Consider the following 17,831-nt stretch of genomic DNA (forward strand, 5'->3'; position numbering starts at 1 on the left):
TTTCATTCAAACATAAAGTTGACAGGAACATTGGAGGCTACTAGTGTATGATAATCTGTTAGGGCCTCCCCAAGCTCAATACTATGTCCGGTAGACAAGACTTATGCATTGATTTTTCAAATGGCTCTGCATGTTTTTTCAGCAAGAGAACTGAGGCCTTGGGCGTTCTTACTGAATTCAGAGGTAGTGAATTGGCGAAGCAGAATCTGACTGCAATTCCCAGGAATATAAACTCGGAGAGCTTTATATATACACAGTCTAGGTGTGTTTTACGATCAATATTCCCTTGATGGACTGTAGCACAAATAAGATGGTACTGTGTTGGCATGGATGTTTAGAACATCTGTGTTTCTGGGAGTCAAAGGTTAAGTCAGTCAAGCAAAAAAAGTTTCTGAGGGTCTTTCTGTTACTTACAGTGAAGAAGCTTTCTTTGTACTAATTTGAAGTTAAAATTTTGCATGCGTGTTGCAGTGAGATTGAGTCTTGAGTAAAATGCAATGAGAGTGTGTTGTTCCTGTTACTAAAGGAAAAGACACGGGAACAAAAAGAAGCTGATCTGATCCCCAAAATCCAAGAAGCAGTGAATTATGGGTTGCAAGTTCTGGACAGTGCATTTGAACAGCTAGACATCAAAGCAGGCAACTCTGACTCAGAAGAAGAAGAAAGTAATGAAAGGGTGGAACTGATACTGGAGCCAAAGGTACAGAGACCTGTTCTTGCTGGGGGCCTGGGTTTGTGTTTTGCTCTGCTGGACTTGCTTTTTGCTTCTGTCCACGGTATCACTTCATTGGTAGAAAGTCAATATTCATTACCTGAAATGAGGACATGATGACTACATCTGAAGAAGTGCTTCTTGCTGAGCCTGTTTGTCTTGCAGTTGGGTTAGCGTTAAGGTATGGCACCCTAAAGGGACTTAGTTTAATGGCAGTGAACTTGGAAAGGGAAGCCTCGGTTCTGGGGGAAGTGGGACCTTAACATTTCACACTTTTTAGGTACAAACCATATCTTCATAGGTGGTATTTACTGTCACAGTGATTAGGAACCCTAGGTGCAGGATTTGGGGTAGGACTGATGCCTGCAAGTCTTCTGTTAGATGATGCTTAGAAAACAAGTTGGAACCAGACAAATAGAAGTAGCCCCCTTCTCTGGCAGTATTAAAAAGTAATAAACCCCATTTGGCCCACCCAGTTGCGTGCTGACTTGGAGCATATGTCTGGTGGGACTCTCTTTAAAGAAGCTCGTATTTTCCTTGAGTTAAAACAAAGGGTGTAAGACTTCTGTGTTCATTGGCAATGAAGCTGTTCCTAGGCGTCAGTAAGACCTGATGCTGTCTCTTTCCAGGATCTCTATATTGACAGGCCTTTACCTTACTTGATTGGCTCTCAGCAGTTTATGGAACAAGATGATGTTGGCCTTGGAGATCTCTCTAGTGAAGGTATGTCCTGGCATGGTCTTTTACTCGTATGCAAGTAACTAGTTCCTAACCTGAGATTTTGGTCTGTTTTAACTCACAGCTTGGGTTATACTGCATAGTGGTTTTGTATGTTTAGATGCACACTGTAATTAGCTGGGGAAAAAAATGTGCATTGTGCTGTAACAACCACTTTTCCAGCATGCAAAGCAGTAACTTCTCAGTAAATTGTGCGCTGTATATTAGAAATGCGAAATGCTAGCAGCCTTTAAAGGTCTTCCAAACCACTCTCTCTTCCACCTGATATTTAGTTCTCTTCACAAAGCCTTTAAAGTTGCTGTCGATAATGTTTGATGACCACATTGCTCTTGTGCACAGGTGTCGTGTCTGATCCTAACTTTTCTGTTTCCATTTAAAATAGAAGGATCGGTAGACAGTGATCGTGGAAGTGTAATTGACAGTGAAGAGAAGGATGAAGAGGTAAGTGACAAGTAACAGAGTACCAGCTACTTTGCACAAGCATTTATGAGTCCTTGTTTTTTTTATTTATGTATTTAATGAGGCCATTACCTACCTTGCTTTTTCACATGGGGTCTCAAGATAGTACTACACAATGTCTGTGCCCTGTGTTGGTTGTGGTAAATGTTTTTGCTGCTATTCTTATACAGTAGTTTCTTCTGCAGCTTTTCAGGGGAGCAGTAAAGTGGTGTTAGCTCTAATTCCCATTATAGTAGAATATTCCAAACTGAAGTGGTTTATTCCAGTCTGATTTCACTTTGTGAAGTGAATCAGATTCTTATCAAGAATTGCATTTATGGGGAACAAATCTGTGGTATATTAGTTACAAAGAAACGGAATGGAGACTAACAGGAGCAAGTTTAAAGGTTAAGTAGGTGTCAGTAATGCATCTCCAGGCTTTGCCTCTTAAATCTTCTGCAGTGGACTTCCAATTTCTGATATGTTTCGCCTGCCTTGGCTGGGATGTCTCTGCTTTGTAACTGTGCTATGGAAGCACTCCCTTTTTGCTGAGGAGTTTGCTTTTAGCCTCTTTGCTCAATTAAAGTTAAATCCCTTTTGAGTTACTCAAATGCACTGTCAGATGGAGCTTGCTGTCTTTGTTAAATTAATGACTTTCTAGTGAGCTCCATTCATAACAATGGTCAGTGGTAAGGAAACAATTCTTTGGTCAGGTCATGGTGAGGAGATCCAAATATCCAAACCTAAGCAAGTCCAGAGTTTCTGAGCCCTCTCCCTTAACCATTGGATGAAGTAATGTGTGATACTATTTTTTTGGGTCTTTTATGTTCCAGGAGACAGATGATGAATTTGGAAATCCTAGTGAAGATGAGCAAAAGACGGTATGGTTATACACCCTGGTACATACCTGAAAGACTTTCCAGGTTTCACACACTGAGGATGTAAGGAAGAGGCAGTAAGACAGGGGTCCTCAAAGTACGGCCCGCGGGACAGATATGGCCCCCCAGGGTCCTCAATCCCGCCCCCGGTACTTACAGAACCCCCCGCCCCCCGCTGGGGGTTGGGGGGGAAACCAAGCAGCCGCAGATGACTGCCTGCCACTGCATCCGCGTGCCGGCCCCCTGGTTAAAAGGTTTGAGGACCCCTGCGATAAGAGCTCTAGACAATTAACTATTAAAAACTTTGGTTAAGGCTGATTTGTATAACTTTGGGAAGGTTGTCCTGGCCAGATGGCTCTGTGTTGTGAAATTGAACCTGGGTTGGGCTTAAAGACATGCTTGCAAGCCATCATTAGATGAAATACATATGTGGGATGGCATTACCTGGTGTGTCTTTTCCTCAGAGATTACTTTGATGCCATGAGAGTTCAAAGAAACTACCCAAAGAAAACTAGGTTCCTGTGGGATTATTTGGTCTATAATTAAAATTCTAAACTTGCTATGCAGGAAGGAAGGAATGGTGCAGTTTGGGTATGACATGAAATCAAAGCTGTGAACAGTATTAAATGTTTGAAAAATATGTCCATTTGGATAACAAATTAAAATGAAAAACTGAAGCCTGACTTTAGTTGGTAGTAGGAGAAAGAATCCTACCCATGTTTAATGTGCCACTGCAAAAGACTTTTACGTGGGGATCCTCAATCCAAAATGATTTACTGCCAAAACCCAAAGTTTCAAAAGGCAACCCTTTTTTAATCTGTGTGTTAATAAACCAATGTTACGGAAGCACTCAGATGTTACACTAACCTTCATAGGGTAATTTTGTATGCCTCATGTGTTTTCAGATGAGCAATTATCTTTGGGTTCTTGGTGATCTAGTTCAGTTCTGGGCCCTTGTCCATGCCAGCCCTGAGCTCACCATTCACTTCATCTTTTTAATCCCCTTACTGACATGACTGAAGCCAAGATGTGGGCATGTGTTGTTTGTCATTCTGCTATCCACCTCGGGAATCACTCAAGACAATACAGTTGTTACCTAGCTAATCACAAGTTCCCAATTTAAGGCTAAATACTAGGTCTTTAGTGGAGAGGAGTTCATAACTAAGGGAAGCAGCACAGCCCGAGTACTTGAGGCTCATGTGTAGTAGCCATATGTTCCTTGTGAGGAGAGCCTTAGCGTCCTCAGTTGCACCTCTGGTCCAGAAATGTTCAGTGACACAGCACAGAGGTGTACTAGAGAATGCATCAATTGCTTGGAGCTAAAGGGACTCCTTCCTTACCTCTCAAAAGCTGTGAAGTACCCCAAACTGGCTGAATGCTTCCCTCCTTTCAGTAGGTTTGCTTTGAATATGTTACCTAAGCAGATGTAGTTTTGTGCTTGTTTTGTATGCCAACTTCAGGAGAACACAACAGGGTATTATTGTTTTTAGAAGACGGCACAAATGAGTGATGAAGATGATTACGACGGTGGTGATCTTTTTGACTCAGACAAAGAGGATGATGAGGATGGAGGCTTGGATGAAAGCACAAGGCCTGTAAGTAATTGTTGCCTCCCTGGAGAGAGAGATTTGACTTCTCTCATGAAAAATCTGTCCTTAGAAGGATTATAATAGTAGTGCTCAGTTATCTGGGATAAGATAGTGTAAAAATCCTGAATGGTCTTTGAACATGGTTGTTCAGGCTTTACCCATTTAAACTAGGGGACTCCTGCACCCTAAGCTGGCATCGAAGCTGTCTTTAAAGGTCATTAAAAAATATACTTGTTGCATTTGTGTGTGGTAAATGCTTCTTGCTTGTCCTGCTCCCAAAATGAGGTGACATTAAAGATTATGTGGTCATAAGGAACTAGAAATGGCTCTTTTTTTCTCTTGATGCATGCATAATCTTTTAATTGCTTTCTTGATAGAAAGGTGTATTGCTGCTTCTGAGGGCTTCAATCAAAGTCTAGACAGGATATTGTACACATGAGGCTGTAGAATACAATATTTATAATTGCAGTTGCTTCAAGTTGGTAACTGGATTTTATATAAAGAATATGCTGCTGTTTGTCCCTACTCAGAAACAGAAGAGACCAACATCATTTGCAGATGAGCTGGCAGCCCGAATCAAAGGAGAACTACTAGTCAAACAGGATGAAGAGCGTTCATGTAAGTTATCTCTTTAGTTCTAGAAAGTGCTGGTGAGATAGTGGGGGGCTTGTGAGAGAGTTGGACAAGAGATTCTGTGTAACAGTATGTGAAGTTACACAGATCTATTATTTGAATATGTATTAGGTGAAAGCCCAACAAGAGGAATTAAAGACACTATTTTGTGTTCTGAGAAACTTTTTGGCCATAATTTATGGTGTTGAATTGGAATTCACTGAGTGTTATAGTGGAAAACACACTGCTTTCAGGTGAGATATGCCACTCCACAAGCACATGTATTATTGGAAAGGTTTTCTCTCCAATCTGATTCTTCTTTTACATGCAAAACTGCCTGTTGCATCACATGTACTTCCCCCTTTTTCAACTAAGTATGTGGAAAGTGCTGGTCACTGTAGTCTTTCTGTGAGCTCTAGAGTGGAAAACTCCTCAAGCAGTCGATTGATGTTTTCACGTGGTGTAGTTTTTTTTGTTTTTCCTCTTTTTGGCTTAAATATACTGCATTTTGAGGAACTTTTCCTTGCTGCTGTTTTCTGTGATATTTTAGATTAAGTACTGCATTTACTTTTGTGTCGCTTTCAAGAGGGGAGACCTCTCAAGTAGTTATTCTTGCAGCAAAACAGCAGTTGAAAATAGCTGGCTGAAATTAAGTTGGCAAGTGCTTGTGAGTTTTTGACCTGTAATTTTGAGAACATGAATAGACAAGAACAGTGTGTGTGAGCGTTCTTTCACGGTTCAAACAATCAGGCTAGGTCTGTGTATATCAGTATAAAACATACCAGCTTGCCTTGTTTGGTTGCAGGAAAGTCTTCTGTTCATTGAAATAGCCTTGTGATGGTAGGGCCAAAGAAAATAAAACTCTGGATTTGCTTTTGGTAGCTGAATCAAGGTGTACTATGCCTGGAGCCATTTGAGATGCTCAAAGGTTCCGCATGCTCTGTGTGGGATCTGTACCACCTGGAACGCTGTGTTGGTCTCTGACATCTCAGGTGACACTAGTCTGTATGTGAGCAAGTATGTTGAACCCATAGTGCCTAACAGAATGATGCTATTGCAATTTTAAGTGATAATTTTAGAACAGGTACTTTGTACAGTTGCTCCAGTGGGCTGATTCATATGAAAACGTACAGGTCAGCTTGGTTAGATTGGTTGTTTAGTTCTTTTTACCATAGATTAATTGCAGACTGCCAGTAAAGTTGCAGTATTTTATTTTTGCTTTGAAATTTTGTTCTTGAAGCCCTGTCATCAGAGGCCAAAACAAGGAAAACCCTGGAAGAGAAGAAGGAAGTTAGAGTTCCATCGGATGGTAGGATATCATCCTTTCTTGCTTTTTGAATTGTGGGCTGGATTGTAAGACACCGCTTAGGAAATTGTGGCGTCTACCCTAGAAACTGGGTGGGATTTTAGTGAGCATCCTTCAAGGTGAGTATGTAAACAAATCTAGGTTGTGATGTGCATGTAAAACAAGGCTAGAAACAGGCTTAGTGAGACTTCCTTCTTAAATGTGGCCTTGTGGATCAACCACATACAACCCAATTTGTCTACAGCAGCTTCTCTGTGTCATATTTATAAGTGGGGTTGGAACCAAACCAGGTTTTATTTTGATTGTCTCTTTAATCCCCTTTCCTGAAACTCGGTCAGCCCCACCACAGTTCTTAGCTCTTTTGCTTTCTAGATGAAGATGATGACATTTTCAAGCCTCCTAAGCTGACTGATGAAGACTTCACACCATTTGGTTCTAGGGGTGGCCTCTTCAGTGGTGGAACAGGTCTCTTTGATGATGAAGAGGTGAGAACACTGGAGAGGATAGAAATTGATAGAAATTGTCCCCCTTTTTAAAACCAAACAGAAGATCCCCACAAATTCCCACTTCTGTAAGGCAGAGAGGGGAAACAGCATTTTGTTTCTTGGTAATATTCAAGTGTATTGGGACAGTATAGCTTTCCAGTGGAGAAACAGAACTACGTGAGTGGGGTACTTACATTCCCCTTGGCACAAAGCTTGCTCTTCTGCAGTGGTGCTGGTGAGATGCAAGTATGGTTCTAGCATTACATTAGGCAGGCTCTAATTCCAGCAGAGCTTACTCACCTCCTCACTTTTTTCTGTGAAGGTAATTCAAGTGCCGTACAATTTATTTATTTTGAAATAGCAGATTTCTTATAAAATGCTTGTGAGAGTACTGAATTTTGTCATTTTCTTTTTCTCCCTGGGTGTGGGAGAAGTTTGAGAGGAAAAGAGAGTATGCTGCTCTTCACACTTTTATCTTTCACATACCATATCCAGATAGTGATGCTCTTGGGTTTCTCTGTCTCTGTGCTGTTAAAAGTTCCCTATGCAATTATGCTGTATTCTTTCACCTAGTTATTGTACAATTCCTGGGTTACCTGTGTTGGCAATAGAAGTTCACTTTAACCTTATTCTTCTGCTGTGTATCTAGAGCTGACTTGATAAAAGAATGGCACAAAGTGTTATTTCTGACCTTATTTTAGCCTTGTTTGTGCACGTGAAAGGATATAGAAACTTGGTGTCAGGGGTACTTAAGATTTAAGAATCTGATAGTAGCAGTCAAGGTTAGTCCAGAATAGTAGCCAAACTCTTGCCTTTGTGGGATGTTGTGTTCCTCTTTGCAACTAGAACAAACGTCAGGTGTTCCTTGGAGCTGAGGAGGCTCTTAGACTGAAATTTGCAAGGAGGAATCATGTACAGCTGACCTTAAGCTTACCATGCCAATCTACTAGAATATAGCCAAGAAGCACCAAAGAGGGGCATTGTGTGAAGGGAAGAGGACAGTTCTATGCAATGCTTTCCAGTCAAACACAGCTTTATTGAAAAAATACTGACATGCTTTCTTTTTAAATGGCAGCCTAGAGCTTTAAAAAAAATGAAGTAATCTGATAGTGCAAGCCATCCCTGTGTAGATGCAAATGGCAGGACTACTTTCCTCATCCTGTAAACACAGGACAGCCAAGCAGATTTGTCTGTGATTGTTGCCTGCCTGCATACACTTGTTCTTGGTTTTCTGTTTACCTGAAAGTTAATCGTCTAGGAAGGGTCACTGGCCTTGTGCAATGGAGGAGGCCTTACTGTACCAGAAGGCAGCCACAGTAGGTCAACAAGCAAATAGTAACTGACAGATGTGCAATTAATCACTGACATCCCTGCCGCAGCCCTGTGCTCCCCTACCCTTTCCTAAGTATTGCTGCCTTCTTTCCACAAAACTTTATACAAAGTTCATATGTTTTGAGTCTCCAGGTAGGCAACTTCTAATACCCGAAGTCCTGTAAGAGGGAGGCTTTCAAGAAGTTAAATGGCCAGTACTCACAAGATCTGCAGGTCGCCTGGAAATCTAGACTGTGATTCTGAGTGTTGATTGGCACAGGGCAACTGCAACCCAAATACAAGGACTTTTGCGAGAGTGTCCTGAAATGCTTTTGTCCTCAAAATGCTTTTGAGATTGAGATATCATGTATATCTCTGCATGTTACTGTTATCTTAGCATCTCCTTAGCAACAATATAAATCATTCATCTTAACCCTGTGAAGTTCATGAGTTTTTCTGTGTTTGTCCTGGCCTGAATTCTTCCTTCAAACCTTATTGTATAAGCTCCAATAAGATAGCTTAAAAGGGTGTAATCAGGACCTAAACAGCTGTAGATTAATAGTGTAAACCCTTGAAGATGTGCAAATAACAGGTCATTTCTTCTCTGCAGTAAGCAAACTGATAATCAGGGTAAATTAAACTTTAGAAGACAGAAAGCTACTCTTCTGAATGTATGCACTCAAATTAACACTTGAGTACCTAGGTTTAAGTTTATATGTGTATACGTCCTTTTGAGAAGGGAGTGGTACCTCTTCTGTCTTGGCTTAAAGTGGATATGTGATGTGGAAAAATCAGCAGCTATCTTTTCCTACAAAAAACAAATTCACCACTTCCCCACACCCCTTTGCATTTTTATCTACAGAGTGATCTTTTTGCTGAAGCACCAGAAAGAGAAGAATCAAAAGAGGGAGAGGAGCAAGTCCCAGTAAGTGAAGGTAAGAACCAATTGTTGCCTCTTGTAGTCTTGTTTGTGCTGTGATTCATCACTGCTAGCAGCTAGGCTGATTTGTTTCCAAACCAGAAAGTCCGGAGTAGCAATTGCTGGCAAGTCTCTTCTCCCCAGTCTTGATAGAGAACAGTTGTGTTTTCATTGAATTCTAAATGTGTTTGTTCACTGTGATCTGTTATACACACCTGCTCTCCTGGAGCTGAAAGGATGTCCTTACTGATGATGGCAGAGCTCTCTGCATGCACTGGATTCCTGCTGCTGAAGAGTACTTTGCAGGATCCAGTTCTGGGTTTGAGTGGAATAAAGATTTCTTCTTGCAGATTAATGCATGTCTGAGTTTCCCGTTAGCTGCATATCTAGACCTTTAAGGAGTCTGAGCACACATCCTGTACTGCAGCAGCTTTTACCGAAGCACTGTATTTGATGAATTTTCAGATATGGAATGGGAGACTAAGCCGTTTTATTTAGCGTGATTTGTATTGAATTGGTTTTGAGTGTGTGGATGTAAACTCTTGTAAATAATGCTATGTGTAAATGTATATCTTATTTACAAGTTTCAGTTTAGTAGGGCTGTTTTGTGGAGTTTTAATGGAGGAAAAATAGCTAGACTGTTACATATATCTGCAAAAAAACAGAAGTTCAAGGAGAAGGTCTAAAGAGGTTTGAGCTGTTGAGGGAAAAAAAACAGAGCTCAGAAGACTTCTCAGATTCCTGTTTTTGTGGTAGAGTTCTGAAGGCTTGACAGCATAAAACAAGTGCCTCCATTTGTGTTGTACTTCCTATGATTTCAGTGTCCTCTACAAAGTCCTTAAAGAAAGTTCCTGCAGGTGCAGTATCTCTTTTCCCAGGTATGATTCATTCAGTAGCAAATCGCTTCATGCATAAAATGCTCTGTTCTTTAAAACCTGCTGGGGAGGTTTTAAAGAAGAAAACTGTCCAAATACAGCAGCGCTGCGTTGCTTGATCATATGTTTAGTGACAAATACAGATGCTTCTACCATGCTAAGCATAAACTGCAGCATGCTTTATGGATAATCAAGATTCTCTACAACCTCTGGAGGTAGATATAATTGATGGCAGATATTAGCTGATGTAAACTTCCAGTGTTGTGCTATGAACTTTTAAGAAAGTGTGTTAGTTTAGCTGATACTATACAGCTTAAGTCTGCAGTGCATGCAGTCACACCTTCCCTCTGTACTCCAAGAAGGAAATGCACTTTGATCTTTCATATTTGGTCATATTCACTTGGGTTAGCAGAACAGTTTTAAGCATCAAATTCCTACATTTTTGTGTACAGGTAAATGAGACCAATCTTGGTTTTCCATTTTTGATTAGGAGGATCTGCATACTTGGGGAAGGACCAGATCTCTGAGCTAAATAAAAAAGAATAATAAAAAGATCTCTGCTCCAAAGTCTCTGAAGACTTTAAGCTGCACAATGAAAAGAAACATGTCACTAGTCTCTTAGAATCAACTGACTTCGATTTCTGTTTGTGTGTAGGGTCTTCACCTGAGTTACCTTAATTTTGCCATTTATTAAGAAAGGCTTATTTTAAGACTGTGGTTTCAGTCTGACTGAGCCCTCAGTCAGCATGATTTTTAGAGTAGGGTGTATACAAATACAGCCTTTTTACTCCAGGATCAAAGATACACATCAGCAGTGGTCATTCTATATAATTGTAAGACTTGGTAGCAAAGTTTAAAACAGCAGATTGAGGCTTTCTTTATCCTTCGTTCTTTCTTGGGGGTACTGTTGCGTAAGCATTGTATTTCTCATCATTGTAACAGTTCTAGTTCATCAGGAATTAAATTACATGCAGCATTTATTCAAAGTCTACGGTTGTTCTCAGTAACTCGTAGCCAGGCTGAAGTCACCAGAGAAAAACCAAGATTGAGGCTCCTTTGCTCTTCAGAATTGCTTGATGAGCACATTCCCAGTGAACAGTTTGTTTAGGAACTTGAGAATGTTTAGTAATTAATCAAACTTTGTGGCTGTATTCTTGTAAATCCTGTGGCACTTTCTAATGGTGTGATACACTATTTTTAGAACAAACTGCTGCTGTACTGGTCAAAATTTGTGCAGTGTGCTGAATTTTAACCAAAAAGCAGTTCTACTTTCTGCCAAACTTTCACTTAGTCTTCCCCCTCACCCCCATCATTTCCAGGCATCTATACATAAGAAGGAAAAAGACAAGGCTTAGAGCCAGGCTGCCAGTTTTAACCAAAAATGCTAGAAGTGTTTGCAGACAGTCTATCAACATGCATGTAGAAGCTGGACATACACCAGATGTAGAAGAAACAGTTTTTTCCGACTTGCTGTAGTTGATCACTGCCATATCTGAAGAATGCAGGAACCTTGGCACCAAAGACAGCCTCATACTGCAGTACTGCTAGTAGTCTTGCATGACAAGTGCAGCTTCTTGGGAGAATTCAGTCAGCTGTCCTTTCCTCTCCTCAAGCACTTTTATTTGTCCGCAGTGGTGTGGCTTACTCATTAGTGAAGTAGGATCCTGGTTTGAGAAGTTCGTAGGGGCAACAGTGTGGGACTGGTGGGTCTTCTGGCTTTAACACAGAGCCTGGCTGCTGTTCCTAGGGGAGATGAGCATGTTTGAGGAAGAAGTGATTGCAGTGAGAGCGAGGGGCCATCTGTCTGTGGCTTGGCTTTATCAGGAAGTTTCTAGCTAATCCTCTTGATGCAGCATTGTTGCAGGAGCGCATTAAAAGTTGCTGTGACACAAACTCTGCCTGGCTCTGCTTACTATGGCACAAGTTCAGCGTTTTGGTAACTCTGGCAATGATCTCTGGGTTTGCATTTTATTCTCTCCCCCACCCCCATCTGACCTGCAGGAGGAAGTGATATGTTAATTAGTTCCACTGCAGTTGTGGAAAAAGACAAGAAATCTGCAGCACAGAGCACAGAGAAAACTCCTAAACAGCCTGGGAGAGTTACTCTGTTTGATGATGACGATGATGACTTCTTTGTGGGAGTAACTAAAAAGCCTCCAGATTCAGGTACCTATATACATGTGCAGTGAAAGATTAAACATTAATCAGAATTCAAATTTATAGGAACCAATGAGTTACAAAACTCAAACCTGCATCACTGCAGGGTTATTTTTGTTGTTTTGTTTTTGTTATTTCTTTTCCTCGGTGTGGTGTGGGACTGATTTGTTGCATGCTCTCCGCTTTTCCTCTCTTAGGACGCCCCTACTGCTAGGGCAGTATCTAGACTTGAATCAGGGAAATGTTACAGGCTTTATTCACACAGCCTTGAGTCCCTGTGCCCAACAGGTGCCTGACCCAACTCCCTGTTGGCAGGCTCTAGGCATTTAGAGGTGCCAAGCCAATACAAAACACTGCTTGTAGAGGTGCCAACTGAGTCTACCCCAGTGCCTGTTGACTGCGCTCTCATTAGTGCTCTCAGGTAAGCGGTGTTTCACTTTGAGAGGTTGTCTAGCTTTTTCGTCTTAATACTCCTGATGTTGGTCATCTCTAAAAAGGAATCATGGTATCTTTTGAGACTGATATCTTCTGTGTTCAGTAGTGGCTGTTGTGTTCTCATCGCTCCCTGTGTGTTTTGTCTCTTGATGCAGTCAAGTCCAGAGCTGACCTATTTGATGATGATGATGAAGGTGACTTATTCAAGGAAAAAGCTGCCATTCCTCCTGTGGTTGCTGGCACAACTAAAGAAACAGAAAGCTCTAGGGAGACAGCCATGGAAAAAAAGGTAATGGCATGTAAATGGAACGTATGGCTAAGGTTTTAGGAAAGAGTTACTAATGCAGCTGAAGTAGTCTTTCCATGTACTATGGAAGTGCCATATTTGTGAAACAGGACTAGGTTCATAGGGGCTTCCATGACCTGAGTGCTTCAGGGGTCCTTAAATGCCTTTTGCCCTTCAATTTTTGGGTTTATTTGAGGTTTTTCTTGTGTGGGCACTGACTGGAAGAATCTTATTAAGGCAGGATTGAAATGGGAGCAAAAAGATTAGCCTCTGATAATAAAGAATGTTTATAAAGATCATGGCTGAGATGAAACCAGCCTGACTTAAGAACCTTTGATGTCATGGTTCTGTGCTGTGGAGACTGTGTCTCCATTTATGCCAACTGCTGATAGCAACTTAACTGGTAACCCGTTGTTTGTATATACTGTGGGAGAGGGAGATGGATGTCATGGTTCTACCTAAGCATATACAATACTTAGAGTGTTCAAAGAGCTGTTTTTCAGCTGAAAATTCTTTTAAGTTATAGAAAGCTATAAATGCTGTCCCGAGGACATGTGTACAGAGTTATGAGAGCCTCCTAACGCCCACTCCACTTTCATTTTCAGAGCAGTGTCTCGAGGAAAATAGTAATGCTCTTTGTTTCTATGGCAGGATTGTATATACTCATTTTAACATATTTGCTGTCCAAGGAGTATTTAAATATAATGAGCTACAGGGACTCTTCTCCCTTTTGGACTGAGAACGGTACAGTGCTGGGGTTGTCTAATGGAAATTGCTGTAGGACTTTCTCCATATTGCCTTAGGAGAAGCACCTGACCACAAGGGCCAAAGGCCGCTTCTATTTGTGGTGCGGTGCAAGAGTATCCGTGGTCAGTGGAGCAGGAGTGGTGGTGGGAGGTCATCCAGTGCCATCGTTCTGATCTCATAGCACTTGGCTTTCCTGGAGGAGAGGATGAGAACTGATTCAGCAGCAGCACTCCCTGCTCTGTCAGGAAGTGAGGGCTGTTTTTATACTTCAAGCTTGCTGACAGTAGTGCTTGTGTCTGGAATCATTCTGAGTTTAATGGCAATATAGCTGGTGGCAGGCTGGTGCTGTGCTGTGCTAATGCAGGAAATGATGGCTGGCACAGCTGCCCTCATCCTTTGCAAAACGCAACTTGTTGAAAGAAACTTTGTTGTTTAACTGATGAGGGAGCCAGGCGTGAGTTGCTGCGTATATTTTTGAGTTGAGAAGGGTCGTGATGGGAGGGGAGGCCTATGGTAAGACCTGCAAGTCACTTGTGCAGAGCTCAGGCTGCATGTCAGGAGCTCACTCAGCACATCAGTTTTGGAGTTCAGCCCATCGGTGACAAGCTTGTGTTCTGTCCCTTCAACTGCTGGTGTTCTGTCCCTTCAACTGCTGGGACGCTACCAGTGGCATGCCTCTTAGAAAGGGTCATATGATGTGCCTGCCCTTACTGAATCTAAATGGGTGCTGATACAGTGTCTTTATTTGTCCTAAAGAGTCGACCATCTTCAGGTGAGGACTTCAAGCCTTTATCTGAAACACCTCCAAGAAAACAGAGGGGCCTCTTCTCTGATGAGGAGGATTCTGAAGTGAGTATCTCTTTAATAAATCCCTACGGAAATCCTTGGTATCTGAGTCATGCTGACTTCAGCTCACTCTTTTCTGGGGACTGCTTACTTATCTGTAGGATTGGGAACTCTGACACTCATACATCCGCTTCCAGCCATCCTGAGAGCTCCTTTTTGCTCCAAGAGTGAAACCCCTGGGAATGTTTTCCCTGTCCTCAGAAAGTTAAACTTGTGTGATACCCACAGGCATAAATTGAAAGCCCAAAGAGGGGAAAGGTCAGTGAATCAAAAGCAAGAATTCTGAAGGACTGCGGATGTTTTTATCTTGTGTCCTCGGCTTCTAGGTAGCGATTAATCTGCAAAGCTGTGCAGTTGCAAGTGAATGGTGCATCTAAGTAAGACATTCTTTCCATACTTCACAGGCACATAAATGCTTTTGTTAAAAGGAAAAACATGAATGTCCCATTTAGAATTCTTAAACATACATCATTGCTTTGCAAATTGACATTTCTTTGGTTTGCGCAGGACTTGTTTTCATCAAGTAAAACTGTGAAGTCCAAAGCTGCATCTCTCCCCACTGGCAAGTCCATGACAAAAGCTCCACTTTCCTTGTTTGATGATGATGAAGAGGTAAGGTACCACTTGCTCGTACTGCCTGTGTGTAGGAATCTTCTTGCACAGCCTTTTGCAAATGCAGCAGGAAATATTCAGAAGTTTACAGCACTAAGCTTGTAAATGGAGCACTAAATTAGAGCATTAAGTTAATCTAGTATTTTGTAGCAATTCTGAATATGTGGACAGCGTTATGGAGGAGAATGGTGGTAGGGACTCTTGTGAGCTCCTGGTCTCTTTGTAGTATTTTGTAGTCAGCGCGTATCATCTCTGGACCTAAGCGTGAAGGATGTTATCCCTCTGATAGGACTAGAGAAAACACTGAGCCAAAGAATGAGTATGAGCTTCAAGAAGTTGTTTTATCCTAGTCTGTGGTACCTAGCCACATGAATGACATCTTGTTTCTCTTGTGTCATGCCTGGAGAATTCCTTTTTTCTCACTTTTCAGTGTGTAAGAATTGTGGCTGCTAGTGTAGAAACAGCTCAGAGCACAGTTTGTACAAGAAGCTTTACAAAATTGGATTAGTGTGTGCTTCTCTTCATGTTTTTACCCTCTTCTTCCCACACACACTCCAAAGAGCTTTCAGCTCTGGGCATGCAGCCTTCTTTGTGAGTTAACTTACTCTATAGCCTTAAGCTGAGGCAAACAGGAGGTCTGCTCAGAGCCATAAGATAAGGGACTTCTGCAAACTCAGATAAAAGTTTCCTGTGCAAGAGAGGGCTGCTTCCAGCTCACCCTTCTGAATATGGGCTGTTAAGAAGCAACTGTCAGGATAGTGAAACGTTTTGTAATGTGGTAAGGTATCTAGTGTCTGCCATGAAGGTTGTCTTATGGAACTGAAGTTCCAGTTTAGTGGAGAAAAGCATAAATAAGTGTTAGATGGTGAAGTCAATGAAGTCAGCATATGCTTTTGTATATTCTGATGCCTGTATAATAATCTGCATGAGTATCTTCAGGTGAAAAGTTTTGGCGTTTGCCCAGTGGTAGTGGTTCAGCTTGCCTATTGCCTGCCCTCAGAACAGGATTCATTCTCTGTTTCATTATGTAAATGCAGAAACAGTGCCTCATTGTGTTAGCTGCTGTGCAACAGAATTAGGCGTGTTTTGGCTGCTGGTCAAGCCTTATGGTGGAGAATCTGTGGACCAAAACCAGGCTGCATGCTTACATGTTTCTGGGTATATTCAATGCCGCGTGCATAGAATTCCTTGTACCAGAATACTGTATTACAATTGACACTGCCTTCAAAAAGGGTCACAAATCACCATTTCTCTATCCTGCTCAACTGAGAAGTGGATGACAACAGTGTCTTGCATGCCAATGACTTCTCAGTGAGGTTTTCATTATGGTTTTGGCTTTTGATTTTTTCTTTATTTTTTAAAAATCTTTTTTAAAGGATCTCTTTGGTGTGGTACCTGCCAAGAAGCACCAGGAAAAAACCCTGGAAGACAAAGCAAAACAGTCAGAGCCACTCAAGAAAACCTCCAGCTTATTGTTCAGCAGTGATGAGGAGGTACTGAGGAGTAAGATTTGGTTGAAAGGGTTTATTGGGCTTTATGCTGGGCAAAGAGCATAAAACTGTTGAGACGGGAACCACAGTCAAACTCTGCTGCGTCCACATGCCGTGCCTAGCCCAATCCTGTGACTTCTGTGCAGCTGAGGAAGCCGTCTGATTCTTGGCCCAAATTATCTCAGGATCTAGGTTACAGAAGTCATGTGGAAGAGAAGATCATTATTTTCAGTGTAATTTATAGAAAAATCAATAGCAATTGGAGGCTGCTGCCAGCAAATCTGACCTGAAAATAATAAAAGGGAAAAATGTTTGTTCTTACTGGTTTAATTTCTGTAAGGAAAGTTTAGCAGTTCTAGGTTGATACGTGATGAGTTTTCCTTTGTTTGGGGTTTTTGGAGTGGAGTTTTTGTTTGCTTAGGTTTTGGTGGTCTTTGTTTGTTGTTGGCTTTGGTTTGTTTGTTTTTTAAATCTAGGGATGGGAAAGTGAAACATAAATAGCTAGGCTTCCCAGAGAGCAGTGCTCTTCTAGGGATGGATTAGTTGTTGTCCTGCATCTTAAATGAAAGCTGGAGACACTAAGTAAATTAAAAACTTGTCTGGGAAGTCTCTGAATTAACTCACATGAATAGGATCCAGACTCTTCTTAGCCTTCCCACTCTGCAAGATTACTCTTTCATGTAGACTTGATTTTTATCTGTCTTGTAATTGCTCGTTTAGTGGATACTAGTAATATCTTTAATACATTTTTATCTTAATGTAGAATAAACCAAGTTTATATTTCAACACACGTGTGGTCCCTTTCAGAAAGGGGACAAACACAGGGGGAGAATGGGGCAAACAACTTGAAATGCTAGGAATAAGAAAACATACAAGCCAGAAAACTCCCAATCCCAGAAGTGTTTCCTTCTAATGTAGATTTTTGACTTTTTCAGTGGGTAGGCTTGATTAAATGCTAGCTCGGGGTGGGGTCGGGTGGTGGAAGTACTGTGGCTGAAAGTTGAGGAAGTAAGTACAGCATCATGCACTATAGTAATAAGATGCCTTGAGTGTGGATGTTGTGGTTTTTTTGGTTTTTCCCCATACATCAAACCCGCTAATTATTTTAGTGGATCAAGTCAGGTTCTGTTGGGTGACCTTACTCCTGTCACAGCAGTTGACACTAACCTCAGTTGTCAACAGCAACTATAATAGTAAAGTGTATATACTCTCTTTTGCTGGGCAAATGCTGTATGCTGAAAGGCGGTGAGGCCCTCTGCAAAGCCTGAACAATGTCAGGTTCCAGTGGCTAACACAAAAGCAGGAAAAAAAGCTAGCAGAGAGATGCAAGGACTGCAGAGATGCTGAAGTATTTCTGCTTATAGAGAAGATGGGAAAGTGGCTTTGACCAAGACA

The 17,831-nt window shown here is 41.5% G+C and overlaps 1 protein-coding gene across 5 annotated transcripts in view; it reads left to right on the forward strand.

The window, feature by feature from the left end:
* Positions 1-17,831, forward strand: part of LOC121094131 (WASH complex subunit 2A-like) — a 43,076-nt gene that overhangs the window by 2,592 nt on the left and 22,653 nt on the right. For 3 of the 5 annotated variants that reach the window (XR_005829761.1, XM_040607335.1, XM_040607339.1), the window contains exons 5-19: positions 527-700; positions 1,342-1,435; positions 1,833-1,891; positions 2,722-2,769; positions 4,257-4,361; positions 4,886-4,973; positions 6,208-6,276; positions 6,646-6,758; positions 8,932-9,004; positions 9,810-9,866; positions 11,865-12,029; positions 12,611-12,744; positions 14,245-14,337; positions 14,842-14,946; positions 16,323-16,439. Coding sequence is in view for 4 of the 5 variants with exons in the window: in XM_040607335.1 (XP_040463269.1) it covers positions 527-700; positions 1,342-1,435; positions 1,833-1,891; positions 2,722-2,769; positions 4,257-4,361; positions 4,886-4,973; positions 6,208-6,276; positions 6,646-6,758; positions 8,932-9,004; positions 9,810-9,866; positions 11,865-12,029; positions 12,611-12,744; positions 14,245-14,337; positions 14,842-14,946; positions 16,323-16,439 (1,494 nt within the window). In the remaining variant the exon portion in view is untranslated. The remainder of the gene's footprint in view (positions 1-526; positions 701-1,341; positions 1,436-1,832; positions 1,892-2,721; positions 2,770-4,256; positions 4,362-4,885; positions 4,974-6,207; positions 6,277-6,645; positions 6,759-8,931; positions 9,005-9,809; positions 9,867-11,864; positions 12,030-12,610; positions 12,745-14,244; positions 14,338-14,841; positions 14,947-16,322; positions 16,440-17,831) is intronic. The other 2 variants (XM_040607336.1, XM_040607338.1) reach the window with 2 other exon arrangements.

This window comes from Falco naumanni, chromosome 9, assembly GCF_017639655.2.
Source record: "Falco naumanni isolate bFalNau1 chromosome 9, bFalNau1.pat, whole genome shotgun sequence".
NCBI classification, from domain to species: domain Eukaryota; kingdom Metazoa; phylum Chordata; class Aves; order Falconiformes; family Falconidae; genus Falco; species Falco naumanni.